We start from the raw sequence: 26,084 nt of genomic DNA on the forward strand, positions 1-26,084 counted from the left end.
GAAAACTATAGAATGTGAAAAAATTGAAATGTGTTAAATATAATATCCCAATTAATTAGGATATGATCAATAATTGGTTTATTTATATTGTGTCTGAGATCGTGTTTATTTTTTTGAACATGGATGATTATGACGTTGTGAAAAACCCAAAATTTGGTTTCTCACAAGGTTAGATATTACATTGTAACAGTGATAAAAACGGATACAGAAATGTGCTATGATCATATTATTTCCCACTCTGTCACAACTGACAGTTATATTACATCTTAGCACTTAATCCAAAGCTGAAAAACTACAAAAGTATTGTAGAAAAACATACAGCAGGACTAAAAATTACTTTTCCTTTCCACTTAACTTTTCATTATGCGGGGAGAGCTCTCTGGGAACTGTTTGCTTCTTCAGAAATAAACTTTGTCTTACTATCCTTGTAAAGGATGACCGTGCACTAGAAACTGCTAAGTCATCAGTCTACCCAAAGATTGTTTATGCAATATTAAGATCATAAAACATCATTTATTTTTAATCCTATTTACTAGTTTTTGCTATATATAATAGAATATATTCAAATTTTCTATGAAATAGAATTTTGAAGTTTTATTAGTTTCAGTGACATAATCGAAACTGATGGTAATTATCATACAATTTAGTCAAACTGTTGACCAAATTATCCCAGGTAGTTTCTTGTGAAAAGCAAAGCAGCACAAGCAAATCTACTCCTAACTGTTGCAGGTGGTCATTTCTTTATTTCTGCTACGTTTTGTTTTTTATTTGTATGCAGAAATAAATATGCTTGCTATATGCTAGATTGTCAGTTATAGTGCGTTTTTGTTCACACACACAAAAAAATGCCACTGTTCAGTTATCTGTTTCACTGTTATTCATGTGACTTTTACAAAAAGTTGTCTATGAGGTCGAGGCGCCCTCTAGAGCAGAAGCGGAATTCTCGCTTGCTAATAATCTGTCACGGACTTCAATACCCAGAGTGCACCCTGAGTGAAAGACACGAACTGTTTTGCCTGTAGAAAAAAAATGACAAAATTAATGCTTTTGTTCATTTTGATATCCAATAAACAAATTTTTAAATAAATAAAATGTTGGTTAATAATAAATAATAATTTTGAGTTTATTGTGATTAAGACAGATCTATTTTCAAGCTTATTGGTACTCTTGAGTTTCACTGGATCTTTTGAAGTTAGCTAAATTCTACGTACGAAGTCCTTAGCCTGTGGTGTCATTGCTGAATGACCGAAGATGTCTCATAGCAGGTTGTTTGCCAGGCTGCTTTGTAAGTATTTTATTTAAGTGCGGGTTTGCTTGCCTGAGAGGTTTAGGAGTTTAGTTGTAGTACCGCAGAATGTATGCGCTGGTGTTTTTCTGAGGTTTACGGACAACTCTACACTGACACCTGGGTTAGCTTTCACTGAGCCCTCAAAGTCAGACACATCAGCCGCTGAAGTAACCTGGGAAATCCCTTGACAGTTAGCCAACTTGCTTAGTGGTCAATTCATAGTTAAGAAACCCACATTCACTTCTATAACAATATTATCACTATTTGACCTGGCATGTTCTGAAAAGTCAGAGTTAGAACTGCTTTGCTACAGCAACTCTTGTAGAAATGGCTAATTTAGCCAGATACTTAGCTGTTTGCAGCTGTATTATATCAACTCTTTATGTTAGCCATAAGGTTTGCACAACAGATGCATATAGTTTGATAGTATTACCAACATACAACACTGTGTTTGTCAAAGTCATAGTTATATTGTCAATCTTGTATTGACTCTTTGAACTTTGCACAGTGACATTGTTCAGCTCCGCATGAGACTCTGGAAACGGAGCAAAGTTCAACCACCGAGCTGCAGCACCATTAGGCCATTAACGCTGCTACACACTCGGACTTCAGAAAAAAACGTTTAGTAAAATACTGTTTATAACCCTACATGTTTTTCCACAGTTTGTCGCCTCGAATTAACTCAAAGAACACTTATCTAATGTCGCACAAAATTAGGACTTAATAGTGAAGTACAAGAAAAATTATGCATGATACATTTTTCAAGCCTTTTTAAGCGTAAATCGAAAGCGTTGTGTATTTTTATTCTGTCAATGCTGAGTCAATATTTGTTGCAGCCAACAATAGGTGCACATTGTTTGGTCCTCATCTTTACAAGTTCTTCACATTCACTTAGGCAAACTTTCACACATTCTTCACCTAGTTGAATGAAATTGGATGGAATCTGATTTTTTTTTAAGTTGTAATATTAAGGTGTAGGCATTGAATGGGCTTAACCTTGGACACTGACTGGGTCTTCCATCCACATGAATATCTTGTTATCTAAAACCATTTCACTGTTTAAGGCTTTTATCCAGATGGCCATCAACTGTGACCAGGTTTCCTGAAACTGTGAAAGACCATCATTCCCACAGCATGATGCTAACTTCGCCATGTTTCATGCTGTGTGTTAAATGTGTTCAGGGTGATGTGCAAGGTTAGCTTTTGGCCCCTCAAAAGTATTTTGTAAGTAGGTCAGAAAGTTTGATTTTAATCATATCAGACCAGAGCAGCGTCTTCCTCATATTTTCCATGTCACCTACATGGATTGTGGTGAAGATTAAGTGGGACTTTTTGTAACTTTCTTTTAACTGTGGCTTTCTTCTTGCTTATATTTGATTAAAAATACATATTTGTGCTGTGTGTTACTGATAGTTATCCTGTCAACAAATTCTTCCACCTGAGCCATGGATCTTTGTAGCTCCTCCAGTGTCAGCATGGGCTTCGTGGCTTATTCTCTGTTTAATACTTCTGTTGCTCTACTTGTCAGTTCAGATGGATGATGACTGTGTCTTAGTGGGTTTCTAGTTGTGCAATGCTTTTTACCTTTCGAGACAACAGACTAATCAGTGTTTATTGAGACGTTCAAAGTTTAGTTCTCTATTATAAACCAACTTTGTTTTACACTTCTCCACAGTGTTATTTCTGATCTGTGCGCTATGACTCCTTAAGACAATTTATTATACTTTGTATTTAGGGGCAAGAGAGTCAGCAGGACTAAATGCAAAGGCATGTCACACTTTTCAGGTTGAAAAGTTGAAAATAATAAATTTAAAAAACAAGTATAATTTATGGTTTTGTCACATAGAAACCCAATGATTTGCTTCAAAGTTTAAGGTGATAATGATATATCACATGAAAGTTAGAATACTTTTTAAAGGGACAAATATCAAGTGCAAAGAAGAAAAAAATATTGATTGTGAGGGAAATGACATATTGACCACATAATGAAGATAACCCGAGACATTTGAAAACGACTGCACCGATACAGAAAGATTGATATCTAATTTTATGCTTGCAGCAGCCTGAGTCCTTCCTATTTTGGTGATTGATTGATTGATTGATTGATATATTTTGCTTAACACCTAATCTCTAAGAAAAGCTGGTATTGCAAACAACAGCAATCACAAATACTTAACTACATAAAATTTAAAACATTTTTGAAAGTATATTTTTTCTGTTCTATTTAGCTCCACCCAGTGTAAAAACCGGGACTGATCTTTAGCTTCTGTTTTGGCTCATTGAGTTTATAGAGTGGTTTGGTCAGAGTGAAAACTTTTAGGCTGCAAAAAAATATATTTGTTTTTTTCAATATTGTTTAATAAAGTAGTTTATGAAATGTCAGGAAGCAGGGGGGGAACAAAGGCCAGCCCTCATTCTCAGAGCTTGCAATGACATTTCAGAAGCTCATGCTGACAAATGGGTTTGCTCTATAGGTAGATAACATGATTAACTGATTTAACCTTGTTTTGCTGATTTCATTTCATGAGTCACACACATGTTATCAAGTCATGTGCTTCTTCCATTCATTAAAGCATCACATTATATGTATTGAAATGGTTAAATCAATTGAACTGGTTGACTGGTTTGGAGGTTGAGGTTAGGTCTTCCCCACATCGGTTGTGAAAACATCTCATTGCTTCAGAATTACATGGTCGGTCTTTAAGATTTGGAGCAGTTGTGAAACTTCTGTTACATAAACACACATACACACATACTTTGTAAGATCAGTATCTCATGCTCTACAGATTTTTGACTTGTTAGAAGCTCCACTGCAAAGGCAACCCAGTAAATATTTTCAATTCTAAATGCTAAAGATGGTTTTGATTATAGCTTCTGAAAATGTGAGCCATTAAGTCTGCAGAAAGCTGGTAGTGTTACTCAGTGAAAAGCAAGAGTGATTTTTGTTGAAACACTGCAGAGTATTCAGGTGTAATTATTCTCCTTGAAATGAAGTAAAAGTTTAATATTTTATTGTTTAACAAGACTTGGACTGTCTGAATGTTGGAGAAACTATTTTATTGAACTGAATGTTTTCCAACCGCAGCTCTGAAAGGTTTTGTTGAATAATGTCAGCTTGTGTATTGATGTCTTTCACCTGATTGCTCCATGTGTTGCTTTTCTTCTGTATTGATCAACAGTGCAGCAGAGTGGAGTCAGACACTGTTACACAGGAAGCAGAAAGAACCTCTACATCAACAAGAACACGAAGGTCATCTGCCAAGGTTTCACAGGAAAGCAGGTTTGTAACCACGACTCCTCTGGATTCTTATTTCACATCACTTTAGTTACATGCAACTCTGTAGTAAACATTCAGCTTTTCAAGGGAGCACAAACCTTTAATTTTTGCATTTAATAACTAGTGGATGGAGATGATTATGTGTTTCCACTCCCCAGCTGGCTGTCTTTTCAGCAGCTCTGCCTTTAAAACAAGATGTCTGTAATATTACACACTATCAAAGGTTTAATTTGGTGTCAAACAGCATAGTTGCAAATAAAATCCAAGGAGAGTTTTTATTAAATTTTCTTAACAGACTCTGTAAATTAGCTGTCAACGAGAGTCAGAATCATTTGGGCATTGAATTTGGGCTTTATTGCGTTTCCTTAATCATGAGCAGGGATTTTTTGTCTTGATATGAGGTCATATTTAAAAAAAAAAGAAACTTGAATTTTTTACTCTGCCTTTTTTTTCTTCCCGGCAACAAGCCTTGAGCACGCTTTCAATTCATAAGTCGATGGTAATAAATCTGAAGGACAGATTGTTTATTCCTGTAGTGAATCTGTAAGAGAGGAAAAGCTGAGGAGAATCTCATTAAACAAGGCGGGGATGATAAAAGTCTTGACAAAGTGTGCTCAATAAGCCAGAAACCTGGTTTCCATAGATTCATATCCGCCCTCTGTCCTTTAGCACATTTGTTTCTCCAGCTTCTCATCTAGGGTTGTTAAATATAGTTCCAGTGAACACTCCTGGTAATTAAAGGAAGACACCAAATGAAGCAAGTGCTATTAGGTGCACATGGCCATGTCCTTCTGCCTTGATAAGCAAGCAATTTTTCAAAAATTATTATTCCAACATTTTGGTTAGTAATGAGTGCCAAAAACAGCAGAGTTAGCAGGGTGAAGGAGTCTATTACACATGGAGGTGAAAATGCTGATGCATGGCTTCCAATTCTACATAATAGGCTGGTTATCATTTTTGCAGTAAGGTCATTTATTTCCACTTGTAGTTTCCGCTCGTCCTGCTTTGCCTACATTGTTTCATCTTTGCTTCTATTTAACTGACTTCATCCTCTGAGGATTAGTGTGGCAGAAAATCAGCTTCCATCAACTGCATTCCCCGGGTATCTATGCACACAATTTATGGACCAAACATTTTTCGATTATATATCTAATTGGATGCTTCTCTTTATATTTTTTTAAAAATTGACTTTTAGTTCAAATGATCTTTCAAGGTGCTAATTATTTGAGCGGGAAGTAGTAATGATTCCCCAAGTTTGCAATAACAATCTTCACTTCATGCATCTAACTTTTTCGGCAGCCTTAAGGTGTGAAAGATATTTTCCTCAGCAGAAAAAATTTATGACTTTCTTAACATATGTTGTGTTTTTTTTTCCTCTTCAGTAGGCATTGCTAAAAGCTATCTGAGGTTTGAACCAGACATGCATCAATCTCTGGCAGAGGGATTGATGCATCTCTTGTTGGAGGCTACTTGTTCTTTTCTATTTTCTGTTGAAACTGGGGCTGCTATCAAAGAACCTGCCATTAATGGGGGTTTTTTACATCACAGTTCTTAGGAGAAAATGGGGAATCAGCAAGTCAAAGTAAGAAAGAAAGAAAAAAACTACATAAAGCTTGATACTTGTACAACAGATGATGAACTTAGTCAGTGTGACAACTTCTCATTCTGATACAAGGCAACTATTTTCATAAAAAGTATTTTCTTACGTTTGGTTTGACTGCACTTTGACATTCAAGTTCCTGACGAATTAGGAGGAAGAGACCGAGAAGCCGTATTTGAGGTCATTGCTACCTTTTTCATATGTAGTTGGTAAGGTTCAGAAAATTTCCCCCTGATGTGTTCTAGTAAATAAATAGGTGATATTCCGAAAAACCTATATTTCCCTTTATTTATTAACCGCAGTTAAACTAAGAGTACAAACTGTTTTCAGTCTAATATATCAACCTGCAGCATGTGCTTTGACACATTTTGAGTTTTGGTGAAGAACAAGCCTTTAAAACATAAATTGGGAGAATCATTTAACTCTATTTCAGCTGGATTCAAAACTGCTACCTGTAGTAGTTATTATTTGTTATTTGTGTTATGTCCCTCACATAGAAAATCTGTCACACTCAGAACTGGCAGGTCAGACCTCAAAGTTAACTGAAAATCCACATCAGCCAGGATGACACGAGCGTGGCGTATTGAATTCTATTGAAAGTCGACAAAACCTGAAGCTCAGCTGAGTCTGTGTGACAGATATCAAGACAAATGGGCTTTTTCTTCAAGACATCTTGTTTGTTTTTGTCTGAGTTTCTTTCCAGGCTGAGGGAGATGATCTCACATTGCTACTGTCTGTTTATTTTTACGTAAGGGGAAGTCCTTGAGCTGTACATAAACTTTTAAAGTGTCAGGAATTAAAATTCCCCAAATGTTGCAGTACTGCTGTGACACTTCCTCTCCGGCGTCTACGACAGTGACAGCATGTGAAATATTCTCACAAAGTCTCTTTGGTGTGAAATATTTTACAGCCAGTGTCGATGGGGAATATCCAGGCTGCTTTTTTAATTTGTTTTTCAAATGTTCTGCCAGGAGATTAAAGCAATATCACACCATTATTTATTTGTGAAGGACATTTCGATTCCTTCTCACTAAATAAATTTTCTGCTAGCTTCATCTTCTCCTGGTGCTCAGCCTGTACCCAGCTCCTCAGGTGATTAATCCTGGGTGGAAGCATATTTTCTCCTAAACGTGTCTGCAATGATGTCTCAATGGGGACGCTCTAGAAGTGGCTGCATCCCAGTTCATCACTCACACCTGCACACTAATTCCTGCTTCTTTCTGTCTGGTAGGGAACATTTCACAGTCAGCAGGCTCTCGACTATGGCTCGCAGCTTGTAGGAGGAGTTTCTCCTGGCAAAGGTGGGAAGACGCACCTCGGCCTGCCAGTCTTCAACTCCGTCAAGGAGGCAAGTCATTTTTTAAATAAAAAAAAGAAAAAACAAAAAAAATATTTTAATCATATTTTTAATGAAAAAGCATGGTTAATATGGACAGTAAGCCTCCGACCCACAATGACTTATTTATACAAATATGTAACATTAGGTGGCACTGTTTGATAACCTCAGAATTTCCCAACATCTTTCATTCATTGTTTCAGGCAAAAGAGGGTACAGGAGCCGAAGCGACTGTGATTTATGTACCTCCTCCGTTTGCGGCCGCTGCCATCATCGAGGCAATAGACGCAGAGATACCCCTGGTGGTGTGCATCACTGAGGGAATCCCCCAGCAGGACATGGTGAAAGTCAAACATAAGCTCCTGCGTCAGAGCGCCACTCGCCTCGTAGGCCCCAACTGCCCAGGAGTCATCAATGTAAGCACACACACAGACGCTCGATGATGCCAATGCCTTTTTATGTATATGTTGCGTAGAATAGAGATACAAGAACAAACAGCACCACATGGATTGGCAGGTGCTTTATATTCAGTGGATAGATGGGCTTTAATAGAAAGCTGAAATCTGGTGACTTACTCATTTAATTTATTGCAAAGATCTGACTAAGGAGATCAAATTTGCTTCATGTAGACAGAAAAAATACCGGCAGCTATATAGAGACATATTTTTAGTGAAAAAAATTAAACTTGCACGTGAGAGCTTGACATCAAGTTGGCATTTTGAATTTATTATATTGTAAAAAAAAAAAAAAAAAAAGGTAATTCCTTCTGCTTTTTTTCCAGCCTGGAGAGTGCAAGATTGGAATTATGCCGGGACATATTCACAAAAAAGGAAGAATTGGTGAGAACAATATAAATGTATTTTGTTCCTTTTTTAAATTGGTGTGAAAATGTTCTTGATAGGATCTTTAACGTTTGGTTTAAACATAAAAATAATCTTTTTTATTATTCTAACAGGGTACTGGGCTGAATTAATAGCACCCCTGCTAAAATGTGTGAAAAGCACTAATCTTTTTTTTTTTGTAATTCAGATTTTTATTGATTTTCTGAATATTATCTCACACAAAACACAAATACAAAACAAAAAAGGCTGGTGCACCACCCCCCACCCCCCAATACCCAGGGTACAGTCATATATTATTTGTATGTTACAGTGTCAATTCAAGAACATTCAGTAGTTGAGAGAAAGGTAATTGTCCAGGAAAATCAGACTTCATCCAGATACATTACTCGAAGCCATAGTTCTTTTCAATGAGTCCCAAAAGCTATCCCATTCCATGTCCCTGTTCCCATCCATGTTGTTGAGCATGACTTCATAAGAAGCTGTATCCGTCATTGATTTAATCCACTCATTTAGCTCGGGACACTTTGTGGTCTTCCAATGTCTTAAGATGATTCTGCAGGCTGTCACCAGACCGACCATCACAACTGCAAAAGCTCCTTTTGGGGTGTTTGGCATTTGAGATCGGTCTCCCAGTAAACACAGTTCTGGAGTCTGAGGGATCTCTGAGCCAAGCCATGCACTCAGAGCCTCCAAGATTTTAATCCAAAATGGTGAAACCAGAGAGCAGTCCCAAAAACAATGCAAATATGTGCCCACTTCTTTCTTACATTTCCAACACCTATTGTTTGACATTATTTTCATTCTATGTAACCTCGTAGGTGTATGATAATATCTATGTAGCACCTTATACTGTATAAATTTACTTCTGGCCTCTTTCACATATTTACCACTCTCTGACAGTACCCTCAACCATCCTTCTTTTGTATACTCTTTTCTCAAATCTTTCTGCCATAGAAGTTTAATATTCGACGATTCACTACTCAGATTATAATTTAGCAGCTTATAAAATTGAGAGGCAGTGTGTCGTTCACGCGGCATCTTAATATAATTCAATATATCATTTTCTACAATCTTTTTAAATTTTGAGGTAACACAATGTCTCATCTGTAGATATTTCCAAAAATTTGCTTTACCTTCCAAATTAAATGTGTGAGTAAGTTCATTGAAGGACATGAATCGTCCATCTTTGTACAAATCACCAATGACGCATATGCCACGTGAATGCCACTGCCTCCAAAACACAGGTGTTTTACCAATACATATCTCAGGATTATTCCAGAGAGATGCATACTGCTCTACCTGATATGGGAGCTTTAACAGTTTGTGTGAAAAGCACTAATCTAAATATTTATTTACTCTAGTTGCATAATCTGACACTGAGAACAAAAAAATCCAACAATTTTTGCAGAGTGGGAAATTTTTCCACATTAAGAAATGCTTGTTTTAAACAAAATAAGCAGAGGTGCAATAATCTGCACTCCTGCTGTCAATACATCTTACAACCCCCTCGTGCCAATACGACAGCTCAGTTTGTATTGCATTTGAAAAGGTTGGAGCATTCCCTGAGAGACAGACCTTTGTCGGTCCTCTATGCACAATATTTCTAGATTATTCAGACCCTTGGGTCTTCTCTTATGCTCTCTTCTTTTCAGCTCTCCTTTATGTTTTTGTAGAATTTAGATCTGGAGACAGAGAATGGAAGAAGGTTGATTTTATGTTTGGTGAATCATTTCTGTGTTTATTTACACGTGTATTTTGAATCCTTTCGTGTTAAAAGACCCAATGATGGACTCTATTCTTAATGATGGGCATGCGTTGCTGAATGTTTGTTGGTTCCAGTTGAAGTCTCACCAGAGTTTAGCAAAATCCAAATGTTTAAATATTTTGGTGGGACAAAAAAGACTTTTGACAGAATCTGGTGGATATTATGGAGATGTGGAGATCGCAAGATGCCACTCCTTGCTTCAGTTTTCCAACACTAAACTTTGGAGATGTTTTTTTTTTCTTTTTAACTCCCCTACCATTTAACTCGCTTTGAATGGGTCGCAAGATAAATATGGGTCTTCAACAAGCCTAGTGGCTAAAAGAAGCACTTAACCCCACCTTGAGGGCAGCATCTCCTACTTTTTAATGCCCCCATTTCTCACAGTTCTTTTTCCTTAGTAGAGAAACTTTTCTTTCCTGTGTGAAACCTTTTCTTCTTGTTAAAATGCGAGCCGAGTCGGGGAAGTCAGTGAAGTGGACAGTTTAAAAGGTCATGACCCAGACATGTCCTCCTCCTGCAACAACCCTTATATGGCTGGCATGTGAAGGGAAAAAAAACTCTCAATGCTAATATTTTTCTTTATACACCCTCGTGTAAAATCCCTGAAAGATCTCCTGCTGTTGACAGCTTGATAAGCACCATGTGCAGCTGCTACCCGGTGAACCTTTACAGCATGTTGGTTTTTATTAAAAATCAACTGGCTTCTTTCCAAAAACCAAACAGCAGCTGTTACCAAGCTCTGGTAATCAAAGTATTTGGTTTATTTTGACTCTCTTGCTTGAAGCAATCCCATCAAAATTAGACTAAAATAGAAATTAAACATACACATTGCATTCTGAGAAATGTTTTTAATACTCTGTCTAAAACTTTGTGTTCAATCTAGGCATTGTTTCCAGATCAGGTACTTTGACGTACGAAGCCGTGCATCAGACTACACAAGTGGGCCTGGGCCAGTCTCTCTGTGTGGGTAAGTTACTGCTGACATCATGCATTAATTGTGAATGGATTAAACTCACATCTTCTAATTTTATTACCGGTTAACATTCAGATCTGTAGCTTGGACTTAAGTTTCCTGTATGGCATCAAGGTGTGCTGAAAGTGGAACTCTATAATCATTTTTATTAGAGCTCCCAGTATTTCTCAAGAGATATGAAATAACTTCTAAAATATCTAAAATCCTAAAAAAATTACTCAAGAAAAAAATGGATAGAGAACCAACAAGTTTGACTGGTTTTTGGGGCGTTAATGATTTTCTTTTAAACTAGAAGGGATATGAGGAGCACAGGTTGTTATGTAAAATCTCATCACATGTTCATATCTTTGTGCCAAAGGGATTGATTTTTTTGGTCATTAAAAATGCTCTTGCCAACTCCTGTTAGCCCCAAATGAACACTTAAATCCGTCTTAATGTTCAAGAAACACAGTTTTGATTTTAATGACTACAGGTTAATAATTAATCTAAAGGCTGAAATTCTTCACTGATTTATATTAAAACCTGTGAACTAAATTTTGTGACTCAAAAATACATCATTTCACAAATGTTTTTACAAAATTGCTTTTATGTAATGAACAAACCATGCGTGATCATTGTTTTGTGTTTTTAATTATTAGAATAAAGTATTTTAATTGACCTTAAGTAGCACTTTTTATAGGTCACATTGGTTCCTGTTTGTTCCATTGGTTCTAATGTTCCACATTAAACATAATACCACTTGAACAGAAAGAGAAAAATGTTCTCATTCCTTTGTTTTTTATTGTTAAGAGTTTAGTTAAATCCTATAACATCAAAACATTTTCAGTTCTGACAGAAACAGAACCATGACCAGGCTAATAAACATGTACACAGGTATCAAATCAGTTGACCTTTCTCTATATGGACATGTGAAAACATCAACTAACAGAGTGCTATCCCATGTTGTTAGAGGGAATTTTCAATTCTGCAGTCTGCTGTAGAACCCCATTTCTCAGCTGATGTCACATCAAAAAGCGTAATCACAAATAAAACAATTAGGGCACAAACAATATTCACAGACTCATTGATGGTAACATACCTTTGAAAACCAGAGGCATGTGCGGTCACTTACTCAAGATGTTGTAAATATAATTCTGTTTTTGTTTTTTTCTGTGGGGTTTTTTTTTTTTTTGATGTAGTTCACAAAAATCCTTTTAGATTTTGTGAGTTTAGATGTAAACAAGCATGTAATATTTGCATAATGCTGAGGAAGGTATGCCACATAATCTGCAGATGTTCACGCCCAAAATACATCTGGATGCAAAGTTAGCTGCAGTTCTTTTCATCATGACAACAAAAATTAGTTTTTATTTATCCAACAACTTTTCCTCTGGAAAAATTACATTATGGAGCATCTTGGACATATTTAGTAAAATCCATCTGGCTTCCATCAGTATTTAAACAGTTTAATTATCGAGTATCCCTTCAGTCAGACTTTATAAAATCAGTGCTGCAGCAGTTTTAGATATTATGAAGTTCATTAAAACTGTGGGGCTGTTAAGACTGTTTCAAATCTTTTAACTGTCCTTTGGGCTGCAAATTATAGTCAGTGCAAAACTTAATATCACCCTCATCTTCTTTTCTGGTCATATAATTAATTTTGTAATTAATTCTAATAACAACCTTTTTAAAATTTTGGATATAAACACATTTTACCCCACAGTATTTGCTTACAGACCCAGCAGACCAAGCTCCGCTTTAGATAGAAGATGAAAGTTCAGAAGAATAAAATGAAAACATAACTTTGCTCATCCTTCCTATTATCTTAATATGTCACAGATTCATAGGTGTCTGGATATGCCATTAAAAACACTGTTACCATTTAAATAGTTTCTTTGCATCTGTTTCCTTTGTCCTCATTTATAGAGTAGTTAAATCCCAAATCAACCTTTTTTTGCACATAAACTGTCTAAATTGGTTTTTAAAGGTGTTACCTTCATGTTTTTGTGCAAATTTTAACATTTTCTTGTAAATTTGATTAACTCTGCAGCACCTTGCCAAAAAACATCTTAGTGCTGCTCTCCTTGGTTTGAAGGGTGGCTACTGCAATAAAATGTTCCCATAAAAGAATCACTAGATTTGTCGCTTTAAAAAAACAAAGTTAATAAACGTTTTTTGGCACATCCAGAACAAAAACAAAAATAAAGTTATTATTTTTGGACCTAAAGAGGAACGATCTAGAGTCAATGCACAGCTTCAGTTATTACAACTAAAAACCAGCGATCAGGCCCGAAACCTGGGAGTAGTGATGGACTCTGACCTGAACTTTCAGAGCCACATAAAGATAGTTACAAAGTCGGCCTTCTATCACCTGAAGAACATTTCCAGGATTAAAGGACTAATGTCTCAACCAGATCTAGAGAAACTCATCCATGCCTTTATCTTCAGTCGCATTGATTATTGAAAAAGCGTCTTCACAGGTCTGTCCAACAAATCAATCAAACAGCTGCAGCTGATCCAGAATGCTGCTGCTCGTGTTCTCACTAAAACCAGGAAAATAGAGCACATAACACCAGTTTTAAAGTCCCTCCACTGGCTCCCTATAGCTCAAAGAATAGACAGTACACTTTGGTGAAATAAAATAGACTGAGTTATCTTTAAAAAAAAAAAAGCTGTTTATAATTTTACTGGCAAAATGTTCAGTTCCTTCATTAGTGAAGAGCTGATGTCACTTTATCCCACTTTATCAAATATTAAACTATTTAACTCCAGCCAATATTGTAAGATACTGAATATGTTTTTAAAAGTGGTGTCTTTGAATAAATTTATGTTTATTATTTCTATAGTTGATTATCTTCAGTTTTATTTTTGTTTTTTATTTTGCAGAGTTGTGGAAAATTGCCTTATGTTTTTTATTATTTTTATTGCTTATTTATAGTTCCTATTTGTTCACAAATGACAAAAACAACCAGAAATGGTCTTTTTTCTTTGTAGGTTTTTATTTTGTCAAAACAAAATAGGAAGAAAATAAATAAGCAATAAGGGAAATTTGCAAGGAAACTGGCCCTGATCTGCTCATATTGGCAGACAAACATGGAACAGACTCACCCCTTTTTACACCTTGTTTTGTCACCATGGAAATCTTGATTTCTTAATAATGCATTGTGGGAACATGTCCACATTAAAATCTTTCATTATTTTAGTTTTGAAAAAAAATATTATTCAATAATAAATATCATAAAGCATCCACAACCCTACATTGTTGTTTTGAGTAGGTTTTCTCACATTTTTTAGAAAATGTGGTTTACACTCTTTGTAAGATCTGCTACTAATACAAAAGCATCCTTAAGGTGCCGTTCTAAAAAAAAAAAGTTGTTATTAACAATTGAAGTGAAACAGAAAAATAAACAAACATCTCTCCAGATCTCTATTTTTAATTCTTAGAAACGACAACGTAGCTGCTCTACCTAGCAACTCCACAAGCTATTTGGGGCTGCAGTTCTTTTGTCATCATTGCTGACTTAGAGCTGTATTCACCATAGAAAGTTCTGATAAACCAGCTGTGATAAACTAGCTACTCAGGGCACTAGGTATGAAGCCAGGCTTCTGTCTTTGAGGCTCATGTTTCTCTTTAAGAGTTTTGAAGAATAAAATGAAAAGAAGGAATATTCCACTAATCCTCCCCCAAACTGAAACAAAGGTAAATTGACTGTTAACAGCTAATATTAAAAATCCACAGTTTTTGCCCTCCCCTGTTTTATTCCAGTGCCTTTTCTCAGTTCTTATTAAGGTAAAGCAGGCTTTTATGTGCTTACTTATGATTGCGCTTACATAATTTATCTTTTGATATTCTTGGATGCATCAGTGTTTGTTTTCTTCTCCTGAAAGGTATTGGTGGTGATCCATTTAATGGCACAAACTTCATAGACTGTCTGGAAGTGTTCCTGCAAGATCCCAAAACAGAGGGGATTATCCTCATTGGAGAGATCGGAGGAAATGCTGAGGAGAATGCTGCCGAGTATCTGAAGCAGCACAATACTGTAAGCAAATAACAGACTAACACTCCTTATTTACACATGCTTGTGTGTGTGTGCTTTTTAAACTATGCTCATGATTTTTTGAAAATCATAAGAGATTTACTAAAAAAGTAAAAGACATTCCTCAAATCTTCCAGTTCTTGTGAAGAAAGGCAACCATCACGCACTAAGAAAATGTTGGAGTATCACCTTTATTTCTTTGATGACAGCCTCAGGCTTTCTCCCATATATTTCTCAGTTATTTATGTGATGAAGGTAGAAAGTGGCAGATAAGATGAAGGTGTGACTCACAGGTCATGTTTTAGAAATCGGCCGTGATGATGAATTGTGAAGCTTTTCTGATGTTCACTTGTGAGGGAGGTGATGATTGCGTGATGTGATGAAGCTGCTGACATTTATAACTTCTCCAGGTCTGAACTCTTGTCCCGTGGATTACTTTTACTGTGTTAATTTTGCTCTGTTTGTTTCTGTATATGTGTGCTCGGTGCTCTTGAGCTGAGAAATGGATTTGATTTGCCCTCTGCTGCTCTAATGCATGCAAATCTGCTGCTGGTGTCTCAGGAGAATAACTACTCTGACTGAACAAATAAAGTACAAACAATCCCCCCACCCAATCACACTGAGTGTTGACAGTGAGGGACAGTTCAAATGAAACACAAGCATGAAAAGCCCAGCAGAGTGTGGGAGTAAGCTGCAGATTCCCCTTTGAAAGTCACTTGTGTAGAAAATTGTTCATAAAATGGTGCTCTTAAACCTGTTTTTAATAGTCAAAGGGAGTTGTACAAAGATGTCAGGACACAATGTTTTCACTTTGAACTAAACTTGAGTTTTTCTTCATTTAAGGATATTTGATTTAGAGTTTCAGACAGAGTAGCTGCTGGAATCCAGGCCCATCACAGAAGCTTTGTGTTAGCAGATAAATGATCTACCTGCACTTTTTAAAATCACAAAATTTAACTGATAGAGCTGCACCATAGAAAACTAGGATTCTAAAAATGGATGGGGTGCTGGAAAGATGGCGCATAGGCTGGAATTGGTTCAATTAATAAAACTAGGTTTGTATTTTGTCTGAACCTGAAATAATAATCTAAAAAAATTTCAGAGATAAATACATCAAAGCTTATATATCAACATGTAAATGTTGATTTTGAAAGCACTGAGTGTTTAATAGAATGTCTTTTTTCCCCGTGACTGTATACTTTCATTATTGTAAATTTTTCCATCTTTGTAAGTAGATTTGAAAATTTGGCATTCAAGCTAACATACTATATCTATTAATGTTCAATACATCGTTCAAGTTTGTACGGAAATGACTGATAATAAAATGAACTTGTCTTCTGGTGCATAAGTTTTTAAAGCTGTGTTATATGTAAGCACATTCCAGCTACTCCTACCAGCCTGTCATGTTTATAGGAGCCTAAAATAGTCTGAGTTCGACTTTAGTTTGTGTTTATGGCGCAAAGCACTTCCCCTGTCATGTTGGCAAACAGAAACTGTGAAACTCCCCTATTGGTCCCTTAATGAATGTAATAAATCTGCGCTGCTAACAGTGAACGACAGAAGACGGCTGGAGCGAATAGCACAAACCCCCTCCCTCTTTGAATTGTTACTTAGTGCCAAGAGAGGCAGGAATTAATAGAGTAATTAAACCTGTTTTGCTTGAGGTAGATTTAAGGCTGGATTCACATGAGGGCGGTTTGTGTATTCAGAACGTGCTTTGATTTCTGAGTAGACTGTTTTCTGCTAATTTTTTTATTTATTTCTTTTGCTTATAATCTTTCATTGGTGAGAAGAGATGCTTGTAACATATTCAGAGCTTTTTATAGGGATGTCCCCTCCCTCTCTGCGTTTCCTGGGTAACTCTGCAAGACTTAACGCACCTAGTTAGTGATGCTTTTTCATCCAGGCCTCTTGACGTTCCCTTGGCTGATATATGCTCTGCTAGTCTCAATTATCAAACGTCATATTGAGCGTATGTGCATTAAGAGGTGCCATCTCGTTCCTGCCAGTGTCATCTTTAAATCTGGTGCTGAAATGCTTTCAGGAGTGCGTGTCTTTGAAGGACCTCGCTGTGTTGCTTTGGCTGTTAAACATGCCACATTCGCTCTCTGGATGCTGTCTGCCAGATGAGCGTCAGCCTGAACACACGCACACAGCCGTCCCCAGCAATTATGTTGTTATCCCTAAGTATGAAATATTAGTTGCTTTGCACACGCACAGCCTCTGTCCCTCTTCCTGGTTATGATGTTATGGCTGAAGATGAAATATTAGCTCTCTTCACCTTGGAAATGATCTTAACTGTTGAATGTAGCATCCATCAATGAACAAGTGGAATAGACAAGCGCTGAGCTAATCACTGGCTGCATGACTAATTACCAATTCAGAAATGAGATGATATGAAATGGCAGGAGCCTGCGCCCCTATCAGGTCACACTGCTGCCCATGCAATTAAATGGCTTGATTGACCCTTTGTTTTAATAATCCTGTCTTAGACAGAGATGACTGGTTAGACTTGCGTGTTATCTTGAAGCTCTCTAATGGGAGGCCATGAGGTGCATTGTGTCTAATGAATGAATGAAATGCAAGTGCAGAAAACTAATTCCTTCTATTTTTGTACAGACGATGCTCCTACTGCTGTTTTGCAGAACAAATATCACTTTTCTTCTGGTGTTTCTCTCTTTATTTTTTTTTTATTTTTTGTTAATTTTTTAAAATTTTAAGCTCATTTCATTTTGCTTTGTTTTTCTCTCTGCACTCTCCATCGTCCAGGGAGATAACGCTAAGCCTGTGGTGTCGTTCATCGCTGGGCTGACGGCTCCTCCAGGCCGCAGGATGGGCCACGCTGGTGCCATCATCGCTGGTGGGAAGGGCGGAGCCAAAGAGAAGATCGCAGCTCTCCAGTCTGCTGGAGTTGTGGTCAGCATGTCCCCCGCTCAGCTGGGGAGCACAATGTTCAAGGTGAGACTTCACTAAACCACCACGCCAATAATGGTGGAAACTGAATCATCAGTGTTTTGGTTGACATACTCTCTCAGTTTAGATAACCTTACTGCGGGTGTGTAAATTTATTAATTGTGATGAATCAATTATTGAAATGATCATCCACTAATTTAGTAAATAATAAATTGTTAGAATGCACAGCATGCTCAGAGCAGTAATTAAGCCTAAACTGAACAAATAATCATATTCATTTTGCATTTAAGGTTAACAAAAATGCCAGTTTCAGCTTCACCTGGTACTAATTCTGTGAAAAGAAAAATCTCCTCTTGAGCATCTTTTGCAATCCAGTTATTCATTTTACTAATTGGTTCATTTAAAAAATAATCGGCAAATTTTATAATATAGTACTTTTTAAAATAATCAATAGCAGATGAAGTCTTTGGATAAACCTTTACGCCCAAATCTGTTTATCTGGAAGACCACCCTGCTTGTACCTGCAAGAAAAGCTGCAGTCTTGTGTAAGGCCCTCATGTACTTGCATATGTAATTAAACAGCTGTTTGAAATTCTTACCAGGTGATGAAGTCTGAGAGAGGTACGTAATGTTGATTGGTTACTAAGCTAAATCCCCACAGTTGTCCAGATTCAGTGCAACATTCTTTGATGACATTTACTCTAAAACACTTTGAAAAATGAAGAGCTCCTTATCAAAGCTACTTCCTCTAACATGATTCACTGGCTCTGAATCTGTTTTACAAGAACACATCCGTATTTATCAACCGGAGTTTAAACTTCCCTCAAAGCATGTTGCAAATCCAGGCATAGACTGAAGTTCACAGCCTAGACTGTTCCATCTGTTGTGTGCTTGTTGTTTGCGCCCATTCATTTTACATTTTTCTATCCCGGTTTGTGCATGGTGGTTCAGGAAGACGGCTCCGCTTGTCGGTCTCGTATTGTCTGTGGAAAGTGCAGCTCCAGTCAGAGATGGATGCATCTACAGTTTGTTTGATGTTGACTTGTTGCTGTTGTGGTTCTTTCGCTTTTGCATATTTGCTTTTCATTAATTTGATATTTCCCCAGACTTTCTGCATTTTTGGTTTGTTTACTAGATGTTCTTTGATTCTTGAATCATAGCATGTAACGTAAGTATAAGCATGTTGTGTGACAGCTATTGGTGTCCTTATAAAACACAGTGATCATAGTACACATCATTAAAGAGTGCTGGGGCGGTGTGTGGTGTAGAGGTGGAGTGGATGCTGCTAATGGGGAGGCTATTAATCCTCATCGCAGCCATCCGAGGTTCGATTCCCAACCCTGGGACCTTTGCTGCCTGTCCTCTGCCCTTCTCTCTCTGCCCATTTTCTGTCTAATCTATTGCAGATAAAGGCCACTGGTGCCAGAAAAACCTTTAGAAAAAAATGATAAATTAATTATTGCATCAAAGCACAGATTTGGCCTCAGGGATTTTTTTGAAATTGAAACATCACCTACTGCTTATATAGTGGATAAAAAAGCTAAGACAGACTGTTGGAGGCAAGCTTATTTTTATTTTTGGGAGATGTACATGCAATGTACTGTAAACCTGCAGATTGTCATCATGCCAATGGGCTGACTTTTAATTATTACATAAAATAAGTTTTAAAATGTTCAGTCAGAGTGGCATTTTGCAAATGCCCAAAATGATAACATAATTTGAGATCTATTGAACTAAAATGCTTCCCTAGTTTTTGCTGCTCTGCATCCATCGTCAGTCTGTTTTCCTGTATTTTTGTTTGTTGAGGTGTATCACATTCAAATGGTGGAAAATGCTTCCCTGATAAATTGATAATAAATCATTAATAATAATAAATATTCAAATAGATGGGGACAGCATATAAATAAACAGCCACATCTGTGCTGCGTTAATTTCACTTTTTCAGACATTTACAATACAAAGAAACTAAATAAATGCACAGATCATATTTCCGTTGAACAAGTGAGCCAGTAACAGTTTCTTGAACAAACACTGCAGCAACTAATTGTGATATGGAGAAACCAGTGTAACCAGTAGCTTCTAGAAGTACTCCAGTTAGGAATTAGTACACAAGATTAGTGTACAATTATTATTGTGGTACTAATTTTCTTTTTATCACAAGATAAGCTTACATACATATGCAGCTGTTCTGTCAATGTTGCTGATGTACAACTGGGAAACTATCAAATCTGACCCAACAAAAATGTAGAATATGGTTTGGTCAGAGAAAACTAAAATTTATCCTTTGGGTCTACATGCTAGACACCGACTGACAGAAAACTAACACTGTACTCTCCAGAACCCTCTGCCCCTATGGTGACACTAGAAGCTGCCAGCATTATGGTGTAAGGAGGATTTTGTTGAGCAGGGTCAGGGAAACTTGACAAAGTTGAAGGAAAGATGGATGGAGCTAAATACAGGCCTTCATGGAAGAAAGCCTGTTAGAGGCTGCAAAAAAGTTGAGACTGGGGCAAAGGTTCCCCTTTCAGAGCAACCCAAAACACAGTTAGAGCCTCAATGAATTGGTTTGAATTAAGCCATGTTCATGGGTTAGAATGACCCAGTCAATGTCCTGATGGACATTCAATTGAGAATCTGTGACAGGACCTGAAAATCAATGTTCACAGTTGCTCTCCATTCAGTCTGAATGAGCTTGAGCCATTTTGTAAAGAATGATTGAGTTGGAACCAAGTTGATAGCCACACTATTACAGCTGCTGTTCCAGCTTTACGTTTAAGTATGCTGGAGTGTTGGTCACTTAGTGTTAGCTTTAAATTAAGCACTGTTACACATGTGAGGAGATTTCTTTTTTCTTTTTTCATGATTTAATTGGTTTTTCTAGGAGTGTTGAGGTTTCATTTTTAATATGCTATAAACAAAGAACTGCTGAAAAGAGGGGCAAAAATTAATAAGCATGTGTGGAACTGAACTGATGCTACCACCTCTTTATTTAGGTTTATCCCAAGGGAGGCACAGTTAACAAGATGTATAAAAAGTGAAAGCATGTATTACACCCATTTATCATCCTATACTTTCATTACCACTGCTGGCACTACTGCACACAGATATAGATTTACATGACATTTTTCACCACAGTTTAATTCATAATCATTGCGTGTAATGATGAAAAACGTGCGGTGTGGATGCTCATTTTTCCCACAAGTTGTATTCATACATCTCTCTTTATCTCATTGACCGCTGTAATTGAAGTAATAACGCATAAAAAGAAGCAAGCGGACACAATGCTTCGAGTGTGGCCTGAAACTGTGGTGACCCCAATAACAGCTGCTCAGCTGCTGGAGTGAACATCTGCATCCACCGACCCTGATGAACTTTTCTGGGAGTGATAAAAAAAAAAAAATAAATCATGCAAAAAAAGAATAATGTGTCATCACATTTAATCAGCTGGAAAAATAATTAACGGGGCCTCCTTGTCTCTGTCTTGACCATCTTCTTAATTTGACTTGAAAAGGTGTGAAGCACTAATAGGGCTCCCTGCATCAAATAAAACCACTGCTCAAAACAGTTTGTGCGGTTTGCATAAATGCATTTTTAAATGTTGAAAAAGACTCAGTTTTGTCAGAAGAGGAGGTCAACATGAAGCTTTAGATGTATGTAACTGTAAACAGAAATCGAGTAAATTGCCGTGAACTGGCGGTGCTGAGTTTATTAAAGATGCTTTTCAGCTTTGGACCACAGCGCTGTGGCCACTGGGACATGCAAAGCAAATGCTTGTTTTGAACATAAAAGTAGAAATTGGAAGATATGAACTAGATGATCAGAAGGGAATTGGTTCATCTTATCTGGAAAAACCTTCATGGTCTAAGAAAGTTTTATCCAATTTAGATGCTGTATAAGCAGCTGTTTACCCTTCAAACTAAGAGAGATCTTTGCGATGTTTTTTCTTCACTCAAGGCTGAAGCAAAGTAGGCATACTCAATGTGATGTTGTTTTCACCTGGACAATCATTTTTAAGTAAGCTTGTTTTAACAGTTCAATTTTATAATGCCTTCACAGGCTACTTAAGTCTTAATGTGTTATGGTAATTGAGATTTTGTTATTCTAGACACTTTTGGTCTTTTTTTTACACAGCGCTGTTTTTCAGTCATTAGTGTTATAATTGTCTCCAGTGTTGGTGCTTGGCTTGGTTGTAGCTACCTGTGATTGCAGTACAACATGGTCACATTATGAACATGTTTCTATCTTGTTCTTTTCATTCCGATTTGCTGAATTTTCAGTTTCACTGAATATGATGACTTCTCTCCCTCAATCTCTTTTCTTTTGATCTGTATAGATCAAAGAGGCTCATTTTATAAAATATTGATCTTTAAATTGAAATATTTGTAGCTATTATATATTTATAACTATATTAATAACAATGATTTTTCTTTGATCTCGTTGCATTGATAACTAGCTTTAAATACAATGGAGAGAACATACATGTGCAAGATTGATGAAAATAACATTTTAGCAATTCTGATAAAAAAACAAAAGCATTTGATTAGTAATGTGTCTATAATTTACTCCAAAATCCTTTGCGTTCACAAAATTCTGTTTGAAGCATGGAAGCACATAAAACTATGTTTAAAACAATTATCTATTAAATTAACTTGATTTCTGCAATATGGGTTTTTTACTGCCAGATGGCTTCAGGCTTATGTGTATAGTTTAGTATGGTGTAGCATAGCATAATATTGTATAGCATAGCATAACATAAGATTGTTTAGCATAGTATTGTGTAATATTGGATATAATAATATAACATAGAATAGTATAACATAGTATAGCATAATATAGCATAATATATGCTATATTAAGCTATATATTAATATATAGCAGAGAATAGTATAGCATAACATATTACAACAAAGTTTGGTATAGCATAGCATATTATAATATCATATGGTATAGCATAGGATAGTATAGTTCAAAATGTAGCCATGTGGTTGTTTAAATGAGCCCAAATTATCAGGCCTCTATGTGTAAACTATGTATAAATACTTGATATGAGGCGTTTGGTTTTTGTCATCTTAAGTCTATTTTGTTTGGATCCATCCAGCTGCAGAAAGCATTACACGGCATGATACTTTCACTGCCATGTTCTAACTGGGTTGGGGTGTTGATGGTGATTTTCAGTGTTAGTTTTCCGTAGAATATATATTTGAATCTTGTTAAAAAGTTACAATTTGAAGGAAGGAGCTTTTTCCGCATATTTTATAATTTAACCTTGTTTTAAACCTCTCTACAACCTTATGCCTGATGTGTCTGCTATTGTCTTCTTGCCTCTGTTTTCATACTAATAATCTCTTAACAAACCTCTGAGACATTCACAGAGCAATTGGATTATTACCAATACATGTGGACTCTATTTACTGCTGGGTAATTTCTGAATGCATTTGGTTGCACTGGCCTTTATTTAATTTCATCAGAAAAAAGAAACTGAATCCAAATATATATCACACGTAAGCTTTTTATTGGTGCAAATAGTTTTTTTTTTACTAAACCATTTATTCTTTTCACAGTTATGCACTACTTTGTGTTGCTTTTGCACAAAACCCTTTATAATTCAAACCCAATAGGTGCAGACAAACAGAAGCCTTTAGATTTTGTTGCTCTTATAAATTCAACAGTTGAAGCGGAGTTTACTGACGTTGTTTACTGTGCCTGTCGGCCTCATATATCTGGGGCCAAGTGCGTCAAAGCTGTTGTCATTGCTCGCTTGTAAATGTCTTGCTTTTCTTTCATGTCACATTTCCGTTCGCTTTTCCCTACTTTCGGACCAGGGGTATTTTCACTTGTCGCCTTTGACTGACAACCTCTACTTTTCTCATTTTACTCCTCCCCTTGCTCTTGACTTGTCAAACGGCTGGCTCAACCGAAAGTGTTTTCTTTCCCTGTTCTTAGGGAAGAGCTATGCAATCTTTCCCTGGAGCATCTATTTGTTTTGTGACCTTGGAGTTAGTGTCTCCTGCTTGTCAGAAGTGCAATTTTTGGAATTCATTCTTGTCAGTTTTTACCTTCCATCACCTTTCTTTGTTTGCCTTAATTTACATATTTGCCTCTAACCGTTCTTCTGTTCTTTTATAGTCTTCCTTTTAAGGAAAAATACAGCAGATGGCAAAAAACACTCCAGTTTCTTAGAAATTTTCCCAAATTTAATTTGCCCATCTTGGCAGTCAGATTTAGATTGCGAGGCTGCATCCTAACCACTTTGGGTTTTTCATGGTTTTATATTCCTGCCTCAGGGTGGCAGTATAACTTCATCCATTCACAAGCCACAGAGGAATGGGCCAACTTGTGCTCGAGTGCTTGTGTGTTCTCTAGACCTGATAAATGACATTTGCATTAAGTTACTCTCCCCCTCGGAATGGAAAATTCTCTGGGAACGACGTATTCTATCATCCTGCGATTTGTGTGATACTCTGCAAATTGAATATGTAAATAGCAACATCCTTTTTAATGGCTAACATAATGCCTTCTCATTTATAGTCACATGGTTGGACTGCACAGATAAACACAGCTAGCATAACCTCACATAAATCAGATTTTCACAGATGTACCACTCCCATCGATCACAGGAAGCAATCTGTTTTTTAATGTTGACAACCAACAAGTGAGCTGTTAAAGTGCTCGAGCTTTCTCACATGTATGTGCTGAACGAGGTAGACTCTCAAGGAATGAAAAAAAGACTCCAGAGCTACTCAACACTACCCCCCCCAACAGCATATCTGATGCACAGGATCAAAACAAGTCTGTATGAATTCCACATGAATAAATCATTCATGTCTTTCTGTCTCACTTCGTTTGACTCTCTGTGTCTTCTTTCTCTTTGTTGTCTGTCTTTGCAGGAGTTTGAGAAGAGAAAACTGTTGTAAATTGCTCTATAAGACACCCGACTTTTAACCCATCCACCTCACAAACGAGATGATTCTGGAGTTGGACATGCCCTGCAGTATCTGTGAACCCCGACTATCTCATCATTGATACGCACATGCAGTGTTTTTGTTGTAATTTCTGCCATGAACTTGTACCTTGCACATAATGAAAGAAATAAAACATTAGTGTCTTAGTGGTGTTCTAAACATCTCTGTTATAAGCCGTGCAGGAGTTTTTTGATCAATGTTTTCTTCCACACAGTGCTACCAGCTAAAAGGGAGATGCCACAGTTTCATTTTGTAACACTGTAAGATGTATTTCATCATCAATTTTACTGGCTGTCCACTTGAAAAAGAACAAAAGTTCTCATATTATTTTCCTCCTGTGTTGTGTGTGTATAATTTCATAACACCATGCACGATGACTGTCTGTTCGTACTTCCCAGGATGAAAGATTCAGTAACAACCTCGAAGGACAGAACGAGTTGGTTTAAGAGTTACAGGGATAATCTTTTTTGTTGAAGTTGTCTGCAATCAGTATCTTACCTCTAGTAGGCTCAGACCCGGTTCTGACCACCTATAACAAGCTACACGTTGGGATAGAATGCCCCCTTTCCTGCATTAGCATATTTGTAATCTGACAAATCAAGAAATTTCCAACCGTTAGTTTGTGTAGGGTTTAGCTAAATCACTTGTGGCACATTTAGCAACATCTCTGCCAATTTGAGACCAAAACCTGCTTCTCTTGAGTTTTTAAAATAAGACAAGCAAGCATGCTTTGACACAGACGGCCATTTTTCTGAACAACTTTTCAAAAATTGTTGGTTATGAAAGCAAATCATTCAAATAAGACAGATGTGTATTTCTTTCAAAAGACCAAAAAGATTAAAGGGATTTGATCAATTTTTTTTATTATTACAGTCAGGAAATTATGAAAATCTGAACCATGGCAAACAGGGCTGGATGGAGGTCTACGCCTGTTTGCACCACAAATATTGGTTCTATGGCATCATGTTGAGTGTAGAGTGACAGATGCTACAAATGCATTGAAAGTTACTTAACAGCAGACCAAACAAACCTAGAGTCTGATGCACTGTCCCTAGTGGACACCAATGACTACACTGAACGCAAAGAGTTACAGGCTTCAGCAGCTGAGATGG

General features: G+C 36.8%; 1 protein-coding gene across 2 annotated transcripts; it reads left to right on the forward strand.

Moving 5' to 3' along the window:
* The first annotated feature begins 1,150 nt into the window (after nucleotides 1-1,150).
* suclg1 (succinate-CoA ligase GDP/ADP-forming subunit alph) lies at nucleotides 1,151-25,118 on the forward strand. Of its 2 annotated transcripts, XM_044114073.1 has the most exons (10): nucleotides 1,211-1,285; nucleotides 4,468-4,568; nucleotides 7,397-7,513; nucleotides 7,705-7,917; nucleotides 8,283-8,340; nucleotides 10,992-11,075; nucleotides 14,949-15,100; nucleotides 17,867-18,055; nucleotides 18,613-18,631; nucleotides 24,898-25,118. In XM_044114073.1, exons 1-10 carry the CDS (start codon nucleotides 1,252-1,254, stop codon nucleotides 24,903-24,905), a joined length of 975 nt encoding a protein of 324 aa, XP_043970008.1. In that variant the 5' UTR covers nucleotides 1,211-1,251; the 3' UTR covers nucleotides 24,906-25,118. The 2 variants fall into 2 exon arrangements, with proteins under 2 accessions (XP_043970009.1, XP_043970008.1); XM_044114074.1 differs by lacking the exon at nucleotides 18,613-18,631 and having other exon boundaries at nucleotides 1,151-1,285.
* The last annotated feature ends 966 nt before the right edge of the window (nucleotides 25,119-26,084 follow it).

This window comes from Gambusia affinis, linkage group LG04 (assembly GCF_019740435.1).
Source record: "Gambusia affinis linkage group LG04, SWU_Gaff_1.0, whole genome shotgun sequence".
In the NCBI taxonomy this organism is placed as follows: Eukaryota; Metazoa; Chordata; class Actinopteri; order Cyprinodontiformes; family Poeciliidae; genus Gambusia; species Gambusia affinis.

Excerpts from the sequence above, each read along its gene's own strand:
- suclg1 (XM_044114074.1), top strand. The coding sequence starts at position 1,252 with ATGTCTCATAGCAGGTTGTTTGCCAGGCTGCTTT. Across the intron at positions 1,286-4,467 it reads GTTGTTTGCCAGGCTGCTTT|TGCAGCAGAGTGGAGTCAGA; the intron begins GTAAGTATTTTA and ends ATTGATCAACAG. Across the intron at positions 18,056-24,897 it reads TGGGGAGCACAATGTTCAAG|GAGTTTGAGAAGAGAAAACT; the intron begins GTGAGACTTCAC and ends CTGTCTTTGCAG.